The following is a 16488-nucleotide window of genomic DNA, read 5'->3' on the forward strand; positions in this document are numbered from 1 at the left end:
TTAGATATTTGTACTAAACAATCTGTTTTATGCTTATTTGCTTGTTTTACCATCCGCACAAGTTTTACAGCTAATCTTGTGTTTATTTTTACATTTTATATAATATAAGAAATGGAGAGAGGATACAATCAGATTTTAGGTGTAGCTGGGAGCACTGCCCATTATTAAGGTTGCCTGACACTTCCTATTATTAGACATGGTTTTTACTTATAATTTTGCTGAACTTTAAGCTTTGGGCTAATATTTTCCATTCTGGGTGTCTCCCTCAGACTGATTTATTTTATTTATTTTTTAAAATATCAACCAATATGGTCCAGCTATTTTTGAGAATGAGGTCAGGGGAAAAGATGTAGTTTTGCCCATGTTAGAAATTAGTGACCTTTTCTTCATACAGCTGTAGTTCCCCCATGTTTTGGAACAGGGACTTGAAACTTGGCATGTGGGTGGCCTTTCTATCAGGGATGTGCCTTTTGCCATTCCCATGAAAATAGGCCCAAATTTGGTCAAGTTATAAACTTTTGAAAAATCTGTTGCACATTCTCATTAGAAACGTATTAGATTTTAGCGGCTAAATTCCCTGCAGATTCCATCTGCACTGAGCATGCTCCAGACCAGGGCAGAGCAGGATTTTCCCTGCAATTGTAGATCTGGATAGTTGACCATGCTAGGTGTAGGTCCAGGTACCTTTGCTGAGAGCAGGGAGACTCTCTCTCCTGTGCTCTCAATGACCCACCTGTTGGGCCTAGACAGCCTGGAAGAGGAAGCTGCCTGATTTGAATATAGAGAGGACAAGAGCTGGACCGGCAGAAGGGGTATGAGGACTAGACCCTGCCAGGGCCCTGCCGAAAATGTTCCAGTTGGGCCCTGCACTTCCTAAAGCTGGCCCTGGATGGGGGTGGGGGATAAGGACACTGAGATTGGGGAGGGAGCCTAGACAGGGAGATTGGAATTGGGAGCCAGTGAGGACATAGGTGCTGACTCTGTGGGGCTGCTCTCTGGGGCTGGAGCACCCACGGAAAAAAATTGGTGGGTGCTCAGCACCCACCGGCAGCTCCCCGTGGCCCCGCCCTGCCCCCTTGCTCCAGCTCACCTCCGCCTCCACGTCCGCCTCCTCCATGAGCGGGCCACCGCATCCTGCTTCTCCCCCCTCCCTCCCAGCGCTTGTGCTGCAAAACAGCTGATTCGCAGAGCAGGGAGGGAGGGGAGAGGAGGGAGAATGCGGCGCTCTGGAGGAAGAGGCAGGGCCGGGGCAGGGATTTGGGGAAGGGATCCAATAGGGGCAGGGAGGGGGTGGAGTTAGGGCAAGGACTTTGGGGATGAGGTTGGAATTGCGGGGGAGGACAGGGATGGGGTGGAGTCGGGGCAGGGCCAGGGGCAGGGAAAGGGGCAGAGGGGCACGGGCACCCACCAGTGCCTGAGAAAGTTGGTGCCTATGAGTGAGGATACAGAGTGATGGGGTTGCTAGGCACAGAGGATGTGGACAAGGAGCTAGGTGGTGGAGTCGGGGTGGAATTGGGAATGGCTGGACAAGGAGACTGGGAATGAGTGTGTGGAGCGGGTGAGACTAGGACTTCCTGGGCAAGAACGAGGATGAGCTTTTTAGTGGAGATTGGGAGTGACTAAGTGAGGAGAATGGGCTGGGCTGAGGAGCCAGGCATGGGGAAGAGACAGGACAGGGACAGGGCAAAAGAGGGAATAGGCAGAAGAGTCTGTGTCCAATAGATTACACTCCATTCCACAGCCTGGAATGGAACCCAAGATTCCTGAATGTCAACATTCCTCTTCTGTCAGCAAATATCTGTGAAACCCTCTGGCAAAGCATCTCATCCTCTTCTGGTGCTGGTCCACATACAAGATGACAAACTACTTCTGCTATCAGTCACTCCATTGCTTCAAGTAGCAGAGATCTGTGTGATGGATCTAAAAGTTGCGTGTGCAACCTTAATTTGGCCCCCTTGTTCATATGCATGACAACAGTCTTTAATTAAAGGATCACATACTATTTTTTCCATAGGACCCCTCCCTGATTCAGTGCACAGGATGAATCTGCTCTGCTTTATTTGTTGCAGAATTTGGAAGGTGTGTAGAAAGGAGGCAGGAAGAGAAAGGACAATCTCATGGTTAAGACAACAAGGAGTCTGGTGGCACCTTAAAGATTTATGAAGAAGTGAGGTTTTTTACCCACGAAAGCTTATGCCCAAATAAATCTGTTAGTCTTTAAGGTACCATCGGACTCCTTTTTGGTTTTGTGGTTACAGACTAACATGGCTATTCCCTGATGGTTAAGACAGTTCAATGCTACGAGGGCCGGCTCTAGGCACCAGCATCCCAAGTAGGTGCTTGGGGCGGCAATCTGCAAGGGGCGGCAGTCTGTGTGTTTTTGCCCCCAAGCAGTGCACCGAATTGCCACCGCAGACGGCGGGGGCAGTCCGTGTGCCGTTAGGGCGGCACGCGTGTTTCCGCAGTGGCGGCAATTCGGCGGCAGCTTCTATGTTCATCTGTCCATGGTGGCGCAGCTTCTGTCTTCTGGCTGAAGACAGAAGCTGCCGCCGAATTGCCGCCGCCGCAGAAACACGCGTTCCGCCCTAATGGCACACAGACTGCCCCTGCTGTCCGTGGCGGCAATTCGGCGTGCTGCTTGGGGTGGCAAAAACAGTAGAGCCGGCCCTGAATGCTACCCTAGAGAATTGAATTCTACACCTGCTTGTGACATACAATTCCTATGTGATATTAGTAAAGTCACTTAAACCAAATTTGTTTCTGTTAAGTACTCTGAAAACTTAGGACCAAGATGTCTCAAATTGGGCACCCAAATTAGTGAATATGGTTTACTTTAATCTCTTTATGCCTCAGTTACCCATCTGTAATAAGGGGATAATACTGCTTCACCTTACAGGGGTATTGTGAAAATAAATTCATTAATATTTGTGGAACACTCAGACTATAGTGATAAGCACCATAGGAAAAAACACAAGGAAATTAATAATCCTGCCTTAAAATCAGGGTTTGAATAGTTTGCAGTAAATAAGGCCTAGGAAACACATTGAAGAATGAGGAGACAACAAAATATTGAATAGCTGTTAATTAATTGAGCACTGTCTGTTCTATGCACTGAATGAAACTGTGGAGAAACTAGTATGTGATCATGCAGTTTTTATTTGTGCCAAAGCTTGCCAATTCACAGCTGTGGCACCTGTGAGCTTCCTGAATCAGTTATGAATGTAAAAAAAATTGCCTGAGCCCTGGCACCTCTTTCATTAGAAATTAAGCACTGTGATCGTGTAATTAAAGACTGTATCATAATGCATATGCAAAAGAGATCTGAATTAAGACCATACAGGCAATGTTAATTCTGGCATTTTTTAACTTTTAAGTTCTTGACTTTGCAATCTTAATAATGGTCTTTCAGTTTTTTGTGTTTGACTATTTTACCTTCAACCTCACTGTCTCATCAATGAAGAGAGAAATTAAAACTCATTAAACATAATTTATTATTCATATTTCTTCAGAAGTGTGTTAAGCACTTTCCAGATAAGGGCTGGAATTTCAGGATTTTAAGGGAGAGAGAGCCAACTTTCATTGAATTCACTCCCTTAGGCCTGGTCTACACTAGGAGGGGGGTTTGAACTAAGGTACGCAAGTTCAGCTACGCGAATAGCGTAGCTAAACTCGAAGTACCTTAGTTCGAAGTACTTGACCGTCCTCACGGCGCGGGATCGAAGTCCGCGGCTCCCCCGTCGACTCTGCCACCGCCGTTCGCGGTGGTGGAGTTCCGGAGTCGACGGGAGCGCGTTCGGAGTTCGATATATCGCATCTAGATGAGACGCAGTATATCGAACTCCGAGAAGTTGATCGCTACCCGCCGACCCGGGCGGGTAGTATGGACATACCCTTAGGCTCCTTTGAAAATCCGGCCAAAGTCTCTGCCCCGAGGAGTTCATGATTTATGGACCCAATCCTGCAATGGTTTAGGCATGTGCTTAACTTTTTACTGTAAGTAATCCCATTGACTTCAGTAGGACTGTACTGTGCTCTGCAGAAGTGCAGGGGAACACACATCCAGTTCGGGTAGAGAGACGCATGCTAGCTCTGCTTGAGTTAGTACGCTAAAAATAGCAGTGTAGCCAGTTGTGAGCACCTCAGTTGTAGTGTGAGCACTTCTCTGAGTACAACCCCCCCAGGTACGTACTTGGGCAACTGGCCCGAGCCACTGCTTGTGCTACCCTTAGCTTGAGCAGAGGTAGTGTGTCTCCCCTCACTGAGAAATGTGTGCCCAGCTGCAGTATAAACATACTCTCAGAGCTCAGGGCAGAATTGAGGCCTATGCAGCAGACACACAGACAAAGGAGGAGGGGTGTGTATAACAAAAATGATTGATCAGCGACGTTTCGAGGTTATCTTTTCAGTTCCATGATTGACAAGTTTCTTTTGTTTTTGTTAGTTTATTTGGGGAGAGGGGTTGTTAATACTTTTTGTGGTGGAAGAGAGTCTCTATAGCCCTGCTCCAGTGAATTATGTAGTGAGACAGGATGAAAGAAGTACAGTATTCCATCACCACCTGTTTTGTATATCATTTATATTATAGCATTTTCAGTATTGTTTGGTTTATAACATATTCAACATTTTGGAGAAAAGAGGAAATGCTTCAGGTTGGGGGTTTTGTTGTTGCCACTGCTGTTGTGTTCCTTTGGTTGGTTTCCTTCCAGCTTATGCGATCTGTCTCTTTGGCTATGTGTTGGTTTCTTTGGAAACGGCTGTAGGATGTATTTTGATTGATTGATTGTGTTGTCACATGGATTGTCAGAACTGTGAGCATTTTGGAGTGGTAGAGATGCATGTGTGATATTTCCCCCCTTCTATTTAAAGTGGTGGTTTTTAAATTGTGCAGCCAGAAACAAGCTACATTGAATATGGGGAAGATTACACTTTTGAAAGTTTTTATTAGGAAATGATGATGTAATAACCAAATTATTTAAGTAAACTGGGAAAATAATTTATATTAATATGAGGAAGGATTTTCTAAAGTGATTGATGCAAGTAGTAGTATACATTTATTATTTCTCCATCTTACGTTTTTCAAGAATACCCATCACTGTGATATCTAAATGCTGTGGAACTTATAAATGGCAAGAGCTTTACATTTAAATCTGAATCATTAATTTAATCTGTAGTTGTTATGGATAACAAACACAAAGCAGATCTTGTCCTGAACTTGTAAATCACATTTACTTGATCTTCACACATCATACATTTACATTTTATCCCCGTCTACTGTGACAGGCGCAGAGGATCTATTTCTATGTCTTTGGCACAGTTGTATGTCTGGGTCTCTTTCTTAATGTGGTCAGAATTCTGCAAGGCAAGCTGTCCTCAAGCCTGCTAGCGGCTGGTGCTGTTCTGATGTTTCTGGTGATGCTGAGGTCAGGGGCAGATTGTCGGCTGGAGGCTAAGGGTGACGTCAGTGCGTACCTTGCTGAGAGAGTTAATCTCCCGCTGGCGAGAGAGAGACAGACAGTCTAATAATCATCTCACTGAGGAGATTGGCACATTTGGGATCACATACTGTACACTGTTTTCCCGTGGTTACAAAAGAACGGGCAAATACCACAATTACTAACACTCTACTGATACATATGTGTGTCTGTAAAGTGTTTTATAGGTTTAAGACAAGTTCTGTTTTGTGTTTGGGATCCACAGCAACTACAAAGAAAATTAATGTTTCAAAGGTAGGTATATCTATTTATATTTGTGTACAGAACTATGTTTGATTAACAGGACAATAAACAAAATCTGTCTCTCCTAGGGACAAGATTACTGAAGTCCAATTTGTGAACTAAAAAAGTGACTCAGAAAATTTTAGAACAAATATCACATAGTATAATACAAAATAGTAGAAGTTAGGTTTTTGTTCTGATCAAGGCACACAAGGCCCCTCAGTAGAATACTGTATTTGTTAATAGATACAGCCCACCAGTCCAAAATATTATAGAGATAAAGGCAAGTCATTATATTTTATCATTTCTTTGATGGTTTTGATAGAAATGTTCTCTGTTTCCTCTTTGTGAGTTGATGTGCCTGTATTCAGAACTGTTAGGATTGCTGGTCATGGAAACTATGCTGAAAGGAGAAAAATAGCTGCTAAGTTTTTCAGGCTTGTTTGTGAGCTGATGTAACATGCTCTTCACAGGCTTCTGTAACCCACAGTAAACTGAACTGCTGGTAAATTACCTTTTAAGAAGTATTATAGACAAATTTTTAGCAGTGTTTGCTCATTTTGAGGTCTCGACTTTAGGTTGACCAATTTGAGACCAGATGAAGTCAGAGGGAGCTGTCGGTCCTCCTCGCCTCTGAAAATAAGGCACACAGCTTCTTAAGGTAATTGAGGTATACAAAATTAATGAATGCTTCTGAAAATGTTGACGTTAATTGATGTTTGACACTGAATGTGATATGGGGCAGCAAGCTACTACTTACAACTCCTTCCCAGTTTTAATTGCATTAACTGGGGGGCAGGGTATCTATAACACTGCACCAGAGCAACACCCACCATTCATTTTTGAGGAGTAAATAAATCTCACACTGATGGGCTCAGATAAAATAGATTGACATAAACTGGGTAGCGGACAGATAGATGTGACTATTTTTTTCTTTTTTAGAAGCCAGGATTATGTAGTCACAGAAAATACATTAATAACTGCAGTGAAGACAAGAGGCTATTTTAATTAATCCAGATTTGGCTATCAGAATCACAACCCCCCAGTCTCACATTTGTGTCTCTGCTCCTCTTCCCCAAACTTCCACCACCCAAAGAAGAGCTCTGCATAAAGCTTGAAAACTGGTCTCTCTCACCAACTGCAAGCTGGTCCAATAAAAGCTATTACCTCATCCACCTTGTCTCCCTAATATCCTGGGACCAACAGGGCTACAATAACACTGCATATCTTCCTCTCAGACAGCTCTAAGCAGCAGCAGCCACAGCTTGAAGGTAGATATCACATCTAACTTTCCAAACACTAAGCCTTGAGAAACAGCATTTGCTATAGTACTGAAGTTTAAGAAAATGAAGCAAGTGCTTATAAATATTCAGTCCAATCTGATTTTATTTATAATGACTGTGTCCCTATCTGCACTGCACAGGAGCAGATGCCTGTATCCTGTTCACATGCTAAGGAAGAAGGGACTATCTCTTGCCTGGGGAAGTTGTTGGGGCATACCAGACTTTTGAGGGCTCTGATGTAAAATAAAGACAGCATCTTCACAGTCCTTTCAAAAGTCAGTGTTAAATGTGACACCATAACGAGATTGGAACAGCAGAAACTCCCAGCTACCTACCCCTCCTCTCTTCTCCTCCACCCTTCTTCCCATGGAAATTTGTAAAAGGAGGAGGAGTTTGTTAGGGAAAAATCTCACCTTAGTTTATAGTTTGAGGCGTGACTGCAGGATCGGAATCACTCTGTCTCAGAGGGGGAGTTAAATGAACACATGGTATTTTTATGGCTTTATTTTTATTCCAGTAGCACGTTTTCTTTCTCCAGGTTGATCGGCTGAAAGGAGACTTTGCGTGTTGATCCGTTCGCTCTGGCTTTAAAAAAACAACCACCACCCACCAACAATTCACCCTCATCGACTGCGAGTGACTGAATGATCAAGCTGAATTATACCAAGTCACATATTGAAGGCAAGGGAGGAAGAGAGCGATCTGGCGCTGCTACGTCTGCTGCTTCTACGGGAACTTTTGAAAATAAACCTTTTTACAGCTCTCCTTCAGAGATCCACGTGAAAAAAGCAAAGCCGGACTGCAAGAGCTTAGCGTTGCCTGTTGCAATCTGTAATTTTACGTTGCATTTGCCTTTTAATTTTTTTACTTTCATTTTGGAACTGCTTCCCCAGCTCCTTGGCTGAACTTTGGAGATCAATGGACCTTTTATATCTCCTGCCCGTTTTTAAACAAACTATGGACGCTTAAACTCCCCCAGCTCATGGGGCGAACGCTGCACGGCCGCAGCAGAGGGAGAAACACACAGGCACTTCTTTAGAGACGGGGGGAAAGATTGCAGTGATTTCTCATCCTCACCTCATCCTCACGGATTCCCCCAAGTCTCCTTCGCTGCTGAGAGTTGACCCGTGTGGTGTTTTATCTGATTCTCGCAAGATTTTCCCCCTCTTAAACTATCATGCGTTGCTTATCTATAGAGAAAGCTATATGGACAGAGAGGCACATAGTGAGTGCGTATGTGTTTTCATAAGACTATCAAGAGAGCAGATCAGAAGCAGCCCGGATCCTGACCCTGATTGTATGAATAAGTAAGCAGGATGCTGACGATTGTTAGTTGCCTGTAAGGTTTTTATAAGCTGGGAGGGAGGAGGGGGGGGGGAGACCAGAGAGACAGAGGGAAGGGGGGAAGCCCTTGCACTTTTTCTCTCCTTCTCTCTCTGTTCCCTTCACTGCTGCTGCTTCCCATCACTGTAGTGGAAATTGTTAGCACCCCTCTTCTCTCTCTCTCTCTTTCTCCCGGTGGCAGTTTGCCGATGTGCACACCGGATTCATCTTCCCGCAGCAGCAACGGGAGCAGCGGAGCGCTCGGGAGGAGGCAGCCGGCGGAAAGGATCCTACTTGCCCTGGCCCCGGAGCCCCGGCAGCAGCGGTGGAAAGTTTGTCTGGGGGCTGACAGAGGCGAGAAGACGCCCTGACAGGCGAGATCCCTAGTCAGAATACATCCCCCTCCCCTGCGCCCACCCACCCGGCAACTTCTCCCCTGCAAGAGGAGGGGGTGGAGAAGGGGAAGCAACATTGTCCTTCTCTATGGTATGCCCACATGACTGGGGACACCTAGAGACCACAGCATCTCAGCGGAGCCTTTAGGTGGAGAAGAGAAATTTTCCCTCCATCCCTTGCCTTCCTGTATCGGTCCAGCGTGGACAGCAGCTCAGTCCTAGTTCCTCTCCGCCCCCTTGCCCACCTCTGTGGTAGAGGATGAAAATGCTTTGCTGGAGGGTGGCGTTGTGGCTGGCTGGGTTGACTGCCTGGGGGAAGCTCTCCTCCTGCTCTGGCCTTGATTATGACTACACTTACGATTTCAATGAAGAGGATAAAGCTGAGGCGATAGATTATAAGGATCCTTGTAAAGCCGGTAAGTGACTTCCAAGGCTAAAACTGTCCCCCCCCCCATACACACACACACACACACACTCCCTCCCCCAGGTGGTGACTTTGTCTCTTTTTCTTTCCGATGTGTGTGTAAGCTGGGAGCTCACCTGCTTCCTCCTCTTTGGGGGGCGAGGCCAAGGGGAAGTCTGGGCGGCAGCAGCAAGTGGAGTTGGGCTCAAGTGCTTTGCTGTGTCACTCGGTGGGATTTCTATAGACCTGCTTTCTCAGGGCTTAGAGTTTCCACTTTCCTTGCACTTTACAACTGTGCTTGGACGACAAAGTGCTTTGAGTGCACTTTTCAGCAGATGCTTCTTTTTTTTTCTCCCCTGCCATGATTTATTAGAAAGCCTTGGAGCCCAGAATTGGGCTCATTTCCCCTGCTCTCCGGGAGGCGTTTCCAATCTCTGCAGTCTTGGGTTGGATAGAAAGGAAACCTGTAGAGAGGCTACTCGCCACAACCTCATTCCTTGCTGTAGCGCTATCAGAATAACTGGTCCATGGGGCTGATCGCTAAGTGCAACCCCTTCAGCATCCCGCCCCCCCCGCCCCATTTTTATTTATAGCTCAATATTGTTAATGCTTCCCATCGGCAGCCACTTGATTTGGGAACAGCTGAGAAGAACTTGGAAGTTTCAAGGCCACTTTAAATATTGAACGTGGATGATTCCAGTGAGAGTAGCTCTAACGTGCGCCTCGCCCTGCCTTCCTTGCACAATCAAAACTATCCTTTGAAGTCAGGAGGAATGTTGGCCGTCCAGAAAGGCAGGATCGGGCCCCACATACGCGCTGTAGGTTTGTTGGCTTCTGCTTGAGCGCCCGGGGTAGCAGCAGCAAACCCTCCCGGCTGCTGCTCGCACATGCTGTGGGCTGCCACCACGTGAGGAGAGTTCCTGTGCCCCCCTCCTCCTTTCAGCAGCCTGTCTGGCTGTCTCTCTTTTCTTTCAACCTGTTTCTTGACCCATTGTCTCTCTCTTCCATTGTTAACGGCCAGCACACGTTGAGCGATTACTAGAAGCAATACACTTCCCTTGTGAGTGTCTCGGTCTTGCCCTAAAGAGCCACCTCCAATGGGCGGCCCTCTTTCCCCATCCTCGGCTCCCAGTTGAAAGTGCCTCCCGGCTTTCCATCACAATTGTGCCGAGCTCTTAGTTAAGGAGCAGCTCTTTTTGTGGATTGACTTTGATGGTCCATTGGATGGTATCTTCACACTGGTTTCCCTATGTGTATTTATGCCAATGCTTAATTGACAGAGCTGGAGAGGAGAGTGAATGGAAGGGGGTCGGGGGACTGCTACATTTAAACCACATTCGTTGGTTCTATTCACTATATAATTGGCTAGTATTTGTTGTGGTTCAGTGTAGTCAGGTTGGCAGCCACAGCCAAATAGAAATCTGGGCTGTCTGTTTCCTGTGTACTGATCTGTCTCCAGGGCTGCCCAGAGGATTCAGGGGGCCTGGGGCAAAGCAATTTCGGGGGCCCCTTCCATAAAAAAGGGTGCAATACTATAGAATACTATATTCTCGTAGTGACCCCTGTGGGGCCCAGGGCCTGGGGCAAATTGCCCCACTCCCCCCCCCAACCCTGTCTGTCTCTAGAAATAACCTCCTTTCTTTATTCCCAGTTAGACTTCTGTCATTTCCCTTTGCAAAGGGAAGACTTGGTTTTCTATAGTATTTGCTGACTGGATGACACTGGTTTTAGGTTTGTTCTGTAAGTGGTTTGAGTAAAATAATATCAGGTCCAAAACTACTGCCATTAAAGTTAATTGCAAAATGCTCATTGACTTCATTGGGACTAGGAGCAAGCTCACAAGTTACTTAGAAAGAGTGTACCTTGTTACTTGCAAAATTTGTTGTGAACACTTATTCTGAGTCCTGGTGGTTGATTCACATCAACATTGGTGTAAAATAAGTGCTTTGGTTTTGTAGCTGTCTCCTTTGCATTAATTAGTTATTCTATATCCTGAAACCTAGTTCAGCCAAAGGTTGTGTTCTCTGTGTGTATGTGAGTTTGCTGAATTTGAGGAGAATGCGGTGAATATATATGCCAAATATGCAGACACTGTGTTTTTCTAATCTCAAAACTATTCCTTTCTGAGGTGTGAATTGCTAATATTCTTTGCATAGAGCTGAGGAATGTACAAGTTCAAAAACAGCAGAATCAGCTGCAAACAAATCTTAATTTACTCCAATTAAAAACATGCAAGAAACTTAGTATAAAAAAGACAGTTATCTACATTTTGACCACAATTGATCTGAATTCTTTTGATGTTTTCTGGGACAGGTTTTAAGTGAGATTTCATTCATTTTTTATTTCATAAGAAATGTTTTTGTCTACACTCTTTGAAGTGAAATGCTTGTAGGTTTTTTATACTTTTTGTTTCATTTTATAAAATTATGCATGTGTGAGTTTTAAATAAGTATCATAGGTAGGAAAGAAAAGGAGTTGTGGCTGAAAGACAGCTGGAATGTGTTAAATGTGTCAGCTCTCTTTTTTGTTCCATTTTGTTTTACTTTTGAGAAGGCAGAAAGCAGGTGACTATTTGGATCCAATTTAATATTTCATGCAAAATCATCCATGAATATATATTCAGTCATTATAATGATTTAAAAATGAGCCATCCTCTTTCTTAGCATCTTACTCTCCCTTAAGTGCTCAGATAATAGTAATGAGAACCACATAACTCCCAAGATACATAGATAGATGCATGATAGATTTACATGTGTATAGTTCCCATTAATCTTAAACAGAATCACCTCCATATTTCTCTACACATTGAATATCCCCTTTAGTTTTCGAAGGTACAGTAACTTTGTGAAAACCCAAATGCAACATACATACCATTGTATATTGGATTTGTACCATATATTTGAGGTTCTTTTCCAATCATTGTGTATACATGAGTAATTCTCCATGTATCAAAATGAGACTGATACCCCTGAAAAAGTTTCACTGAAAATTTTCTACGTTTGAGCTTCCCTAAATACTATAATAGTCTGATTATCCATTGCTGAGTACCCACTGAAGTTAATAGGAATTATGGATGCTCAGCACCTTTTAGGATTATGTCCTAAACTTCTATTCTCTCTTGGTCTGATTCTACTCCCTTATTCCTGTTGAGTGTTAATTCTATTGAAGTCAATTGGACTACTTCAATAGTAAAGTTCCACCCAATGTAAGGAAGGGTGCCAGAATCAGGCTTTGAGCATGGAAGTACATCCAGGTTTGTCTGGATGTGCCATGGGTAAAGTAACAGGACAAAATAAAATAACCGCATCCAGGAAATGTATTCACTGCAAACTAAGTATGTATATTAGATATAATTAAGGTAGATGTTTGCTTTTTTGATAGACCCTCAGTGACTATAACTAAGAGTGCACAATTATTTTCTATAAATGTTTATGATGAGGACAATTATGTCCCATACTTATATGGATTTCTGCTCACTTCTTCTACATGAAGAAACACCATAAAACTACCACCATGTTACATAGTAACATACTCCAAATATTCAGGAATTAAACAGCAGATTTAGGAGAGCTAGCAGAGTAACATTACCTGTTGTAATTTATGAGAATGTGAAGGATGAATTCAATATTTGGGAATTCCTTTTGTAATACAAGAACAAAGGGAGGAGAAGAGGAACATGAAATAAATAAGAACACTTTATAATAGCCTTTCAGCTGGAAGATGTGCTGATTACAAGGGCTTAACTTGTCACATAAAACTTATGTTTTCGGACCAAACACAAAGGCTTCCTTAGATGCATGTTCGATTAAAAAAAATAAAAGTGGGCATTTCCGTTCTGCTTTTCTCCCAGTCAGCTGCTATCATCGTGCTGTCATTTTATGACTAGCTGCTCACTGTGTTTTCATAAGAATATATAGGAAAATGTCCATAATGTCATGATCCAATGCACACCATGAGGCAGATCCTCAGCTGGCGTAAATTGTCATAGCTCCATTGAAGTTAATCCTTCCTCCTCATCTTTTAGTAGGTTTTCCTCTTACTACAGTATCAAAGACACCAGGACGGGGCCACATACTCTTAAGGAAGGGTCTAGATAAATGTACTGGAAACCCACTAGTGAGAGGTCAATGGTTTTTGTTTTTTTTGTTTTGGGGTGCTTGTGTGAATGTGAATCTTCTTGCAGATGTGATTTCTTTCCAGGGAAGCAGGAAGAATGGGATGCACTGAAAATACTGCTAGCTAGGTTCAGATGCTTCCATGGCTTGTGTGGTGAAAAATGCTATAGAAACAGGAAAAATACCCCGCACAGAAAGTACCTCTGCACTATGACACATCATTCCAACTTAATGAAAGTAGAAATACACACATCACAAGTTCTGCAGATGTGTGGAAAGGGCCTGGGTTGGTAGGGAACAGTCATGTTGATGATTATTAGCTCTTGTGCATTTACAGCCCAAACTTCAGATATTATGTGCAAAGAAAGCATAGCATTATTTTGTTCAAAGCATCCTGAGAACCCTACCATAACTGGAATCAATGGCAGAAGAGCCTGGGAAAAAGGAATGCTGACAGTGCTGGGCTATGAGTGGAACATGACGCTGTAAGGAGGCCATGTTAAGCTTGTGATCTGTGTGGTTTCTAGTGTGTTTCCCTACTGACCTATAGCCTATGCATGGATTTTGATTCATGTCACTTCCCCTTCTGACAAGCACCCTGGCATGCTGAAACAGTGGGATGGGATGTAGCACAGTTTCTGGGCTTCTGATGCCTCACATATTTCCTTGTTTCTCCACAGGAGAGGAACATATTGCCCTCAGTGCTTAACACGGTAAACTTCAATAGGGCATTCTGAGTTCAACTTCCAGATCTAGTTAGCTGAAAGTTGAAATACTGAAACAGTCTTCATTACAATAGCAGCAGTAACCCTGTAAAGGTGCTATGAAGAATCTAGGCATGTACATCTTATAATAAGCTTTGTATAAATGGCATGTTACTCCAGAAACAAAGTCCAGTAGTCAGCAATAAAGGGGTACTATCCACTTTGTCACATCTGGCCAGTTATTTACAAGTTTTTCTGAGGAGTCCTGTTTGTTGTTGTTGTTTTCTTTTGTCTGATTAGTACAGCAGCAGCATATTTAAAAAGCAGCCAAAACCAAACTTATAATAAACACACCAGATAAAATCTGCAGATATGTGCTGAGACACACAGTCAGTGCATGTATAACTTGCTTTGATTTTGGGCACCCAGGAAGGTGTTTTCTTTTGTTTTGCTAATGAAAATAGCAAGGAATAATTATCTTCAAAGAATAATAACAATAATCATCTTTACAGGTGGGTAGTTTTGGGGAGTTAATGAGGCTGAGAGTGGCTGGTTAAAAATAGTGTGTGTAGAGCAGGTGGGGTTAGGGGGTGGTGGTCTAGTGATCTGAGCATGAGAATCAAGAATCCTGCTTAATATTTCCAGTGCTTTAAGGTCTTAAACAAGTCACTTGATTTCTTTGCTTCCATTTTTTTAAAATCTGGAAAATGGGGATGATAATACTTCTTACCTCACTGTGTTGTGAAGCTTGATTATATAGTGTTTTTGGAAAGTGCTTGGAACATGAGAAGCATGAAAAACACAAAATAATAGGATTATTATAACAACATGTCATCTGTAACTCCACAGTCTATCTCTTGTCTATTGATGTCATAACACCTTTTGCAAAAGTTGTTTTTTGAGATTATGAAACATATGTGGCTGGAAGACTGGTGTTGGGCTGTGCCTTGTATTCTGGCATACACATCTTTGTTTTTATGTACTGCAAACCCTCTAATATGCTCTTGGGTAATTGGGAAGTCTTTTAAAGTAACTTATTACACGTTTGAATCTGTTGTGTAATCTATATGGTGAAGCTCTTTCTCGATATACTTAAGTGTTGCTGTAAATGATGAGAGCAGTCCTGTGCACTATTTAAACACTTTATTTAGAGAATTTAACGCTCATAATATATGCCAGATGGACAGAATTAGAGTCTGAAGTCCTTTATTTTTCCAGAGGACAGATGCAACATAGGCAGCAGAACAGTAGTAAGTTCCCTTGCATAGCTTCTCAGCTTTGAGCTGGACTCACTTTGATTAACAAACTTAAATTTAAATCAGATTTGTTCCCGCAGTTCAGCGTTCTGTCCTTCTATTATACCATGCCCATCTCTGTGGAATCCGAGCAATTTACAGATATGTGTGAACAGAGAGATCTCTTCTCAATCTCTCTCCCCTGCCCCCTCCCCGCCATCCCTTAGTTAATAGGATTTTGTTGGTAGTAATATTTTGGGAAAGCTAGGTTGAAAAAAGGGTTTTATATTTCAGCTATGTGTCCGCCATATCATGCAGAAGACTTAGGGCGTGTCTACACTATAAACTTAAATTGACCTATATTAGGTCAATTAACAGCCACACTACGCTGCTGGTTCAGTGGTGTGCATCCTCACAAGGAGCGCTTATACTAACCTAAGAGGGGCAGTGTGGGGATCTGAGAGCCCGGTCTCTCAGCTCCGCTGACAGCTCCCTACTGGAAGCCCAGCTGCCCCATAGGCTTCCAGGCTCCCAGCGGGCTTGCCCCGCCCACTGGCTCCCTGTTCCCTGCCAGGAGTGGAGGAAACTGCCCAGGCTTCTTGTCTCCCTGTTCCCCGTAAGGAATGGGATCCAGCCATTGGGGCGTCTTGGGTCCCCTCTTTCCCCCTGCCTGCCTCCCACCAGGAGCTGGGCACTATTGTCAATTTCAGGCTCAATTTCATGCTGGAGCCATGAAATTGACACAACAGCCAACATTCCCAGGAGGGAGTGGGGGCAGGGAAGAAGCCATCCAGGGCTTCTTGCCTCCCTGTTCCTCAACAAGAGCAGGGTCCAGCCGCCTGGGCTTCTCGCCCTGGCTCCCAGCTGGGAGTGGGGTATAACCACCCAGGCGTCTCGCCCTGGCTTTCAGCCAGGAGCTGGGTCCAGGGACCCAGCTCTCCAGGGTAGCGGAGGGCAGCTGGGCTCTAGCTGCCCAGCTTTCTTGTCAATTTCAGGACTCTGCTGGAGCCCTGAAACTGACAAGAAAGCTAACTGTGGATGTGAGTAACAGTGTTTACACACACATTGCCTCGCCCTAACTACACCAACATAAGCCTTATGCTTGTCATATATATAGTAAGGGCGCTTACATTGGTGGGACAAGGCTGTAGTGTAGACACTGACATAATTAGGTCAAAGTAAGATGCTTTATGTCAACCTAACTGTAGTGTAGACTAGGCCTTAATTTCCCATTCAGATCACTTTCCACAGGGGCTTGATTCTGAATGTGCTTACGCCATTGTAAATCAAGAGTAATTCTATTGAAATAAGTGATG

At 43.9% G+C, this 16488-nt stretch overlaps 1 protein-coding gene across 1 annotated transcript in view; it reads left to right on the top strand.

The window, feature by feature from the left end:
* The window catches only part of TLL1 (tolloid like 1), a 383094-nt gene that overhangs the window by 178026 nt on the left and 188580 nt on the right, over nucleotides 1-16488 (top strand). Inside the window, exons 4-6 of the mRNA XM_045020036.1 lie at nucleotides 6293-6375; nucleotides 7536-8304; nucleotides 8523-9131. Coding sequence (XP_044875971.1) covers nucleotides 8975-9131 — 157 coding nt within the window. The 5' untranslated portion in view covers nucleotides 6293-6375; nucleotides 7536-8304; nucleotides 8523-8974. The remainder of the gene's footprint in view (nucleotides 1-6292; nucleotides 6376-7535; nucleotides 8305-8522; nucleotides 9132-16488) is intronic.

Source organism: Mauremys mutica, chromosome 5, assembly GCF_020497125.1.
Source record: "Mauremys mutica isolate MM-2020 ecotype Southern chromosome 5, ASM2049712v1, whole genome shotgun sequence".
NCBI classification, from domain to species: domain Eukaryota; kingdom Metazoa; phylum Chordata; order Testudines; family Geoemydidae; genus Mauremys; species Mauremys mutica.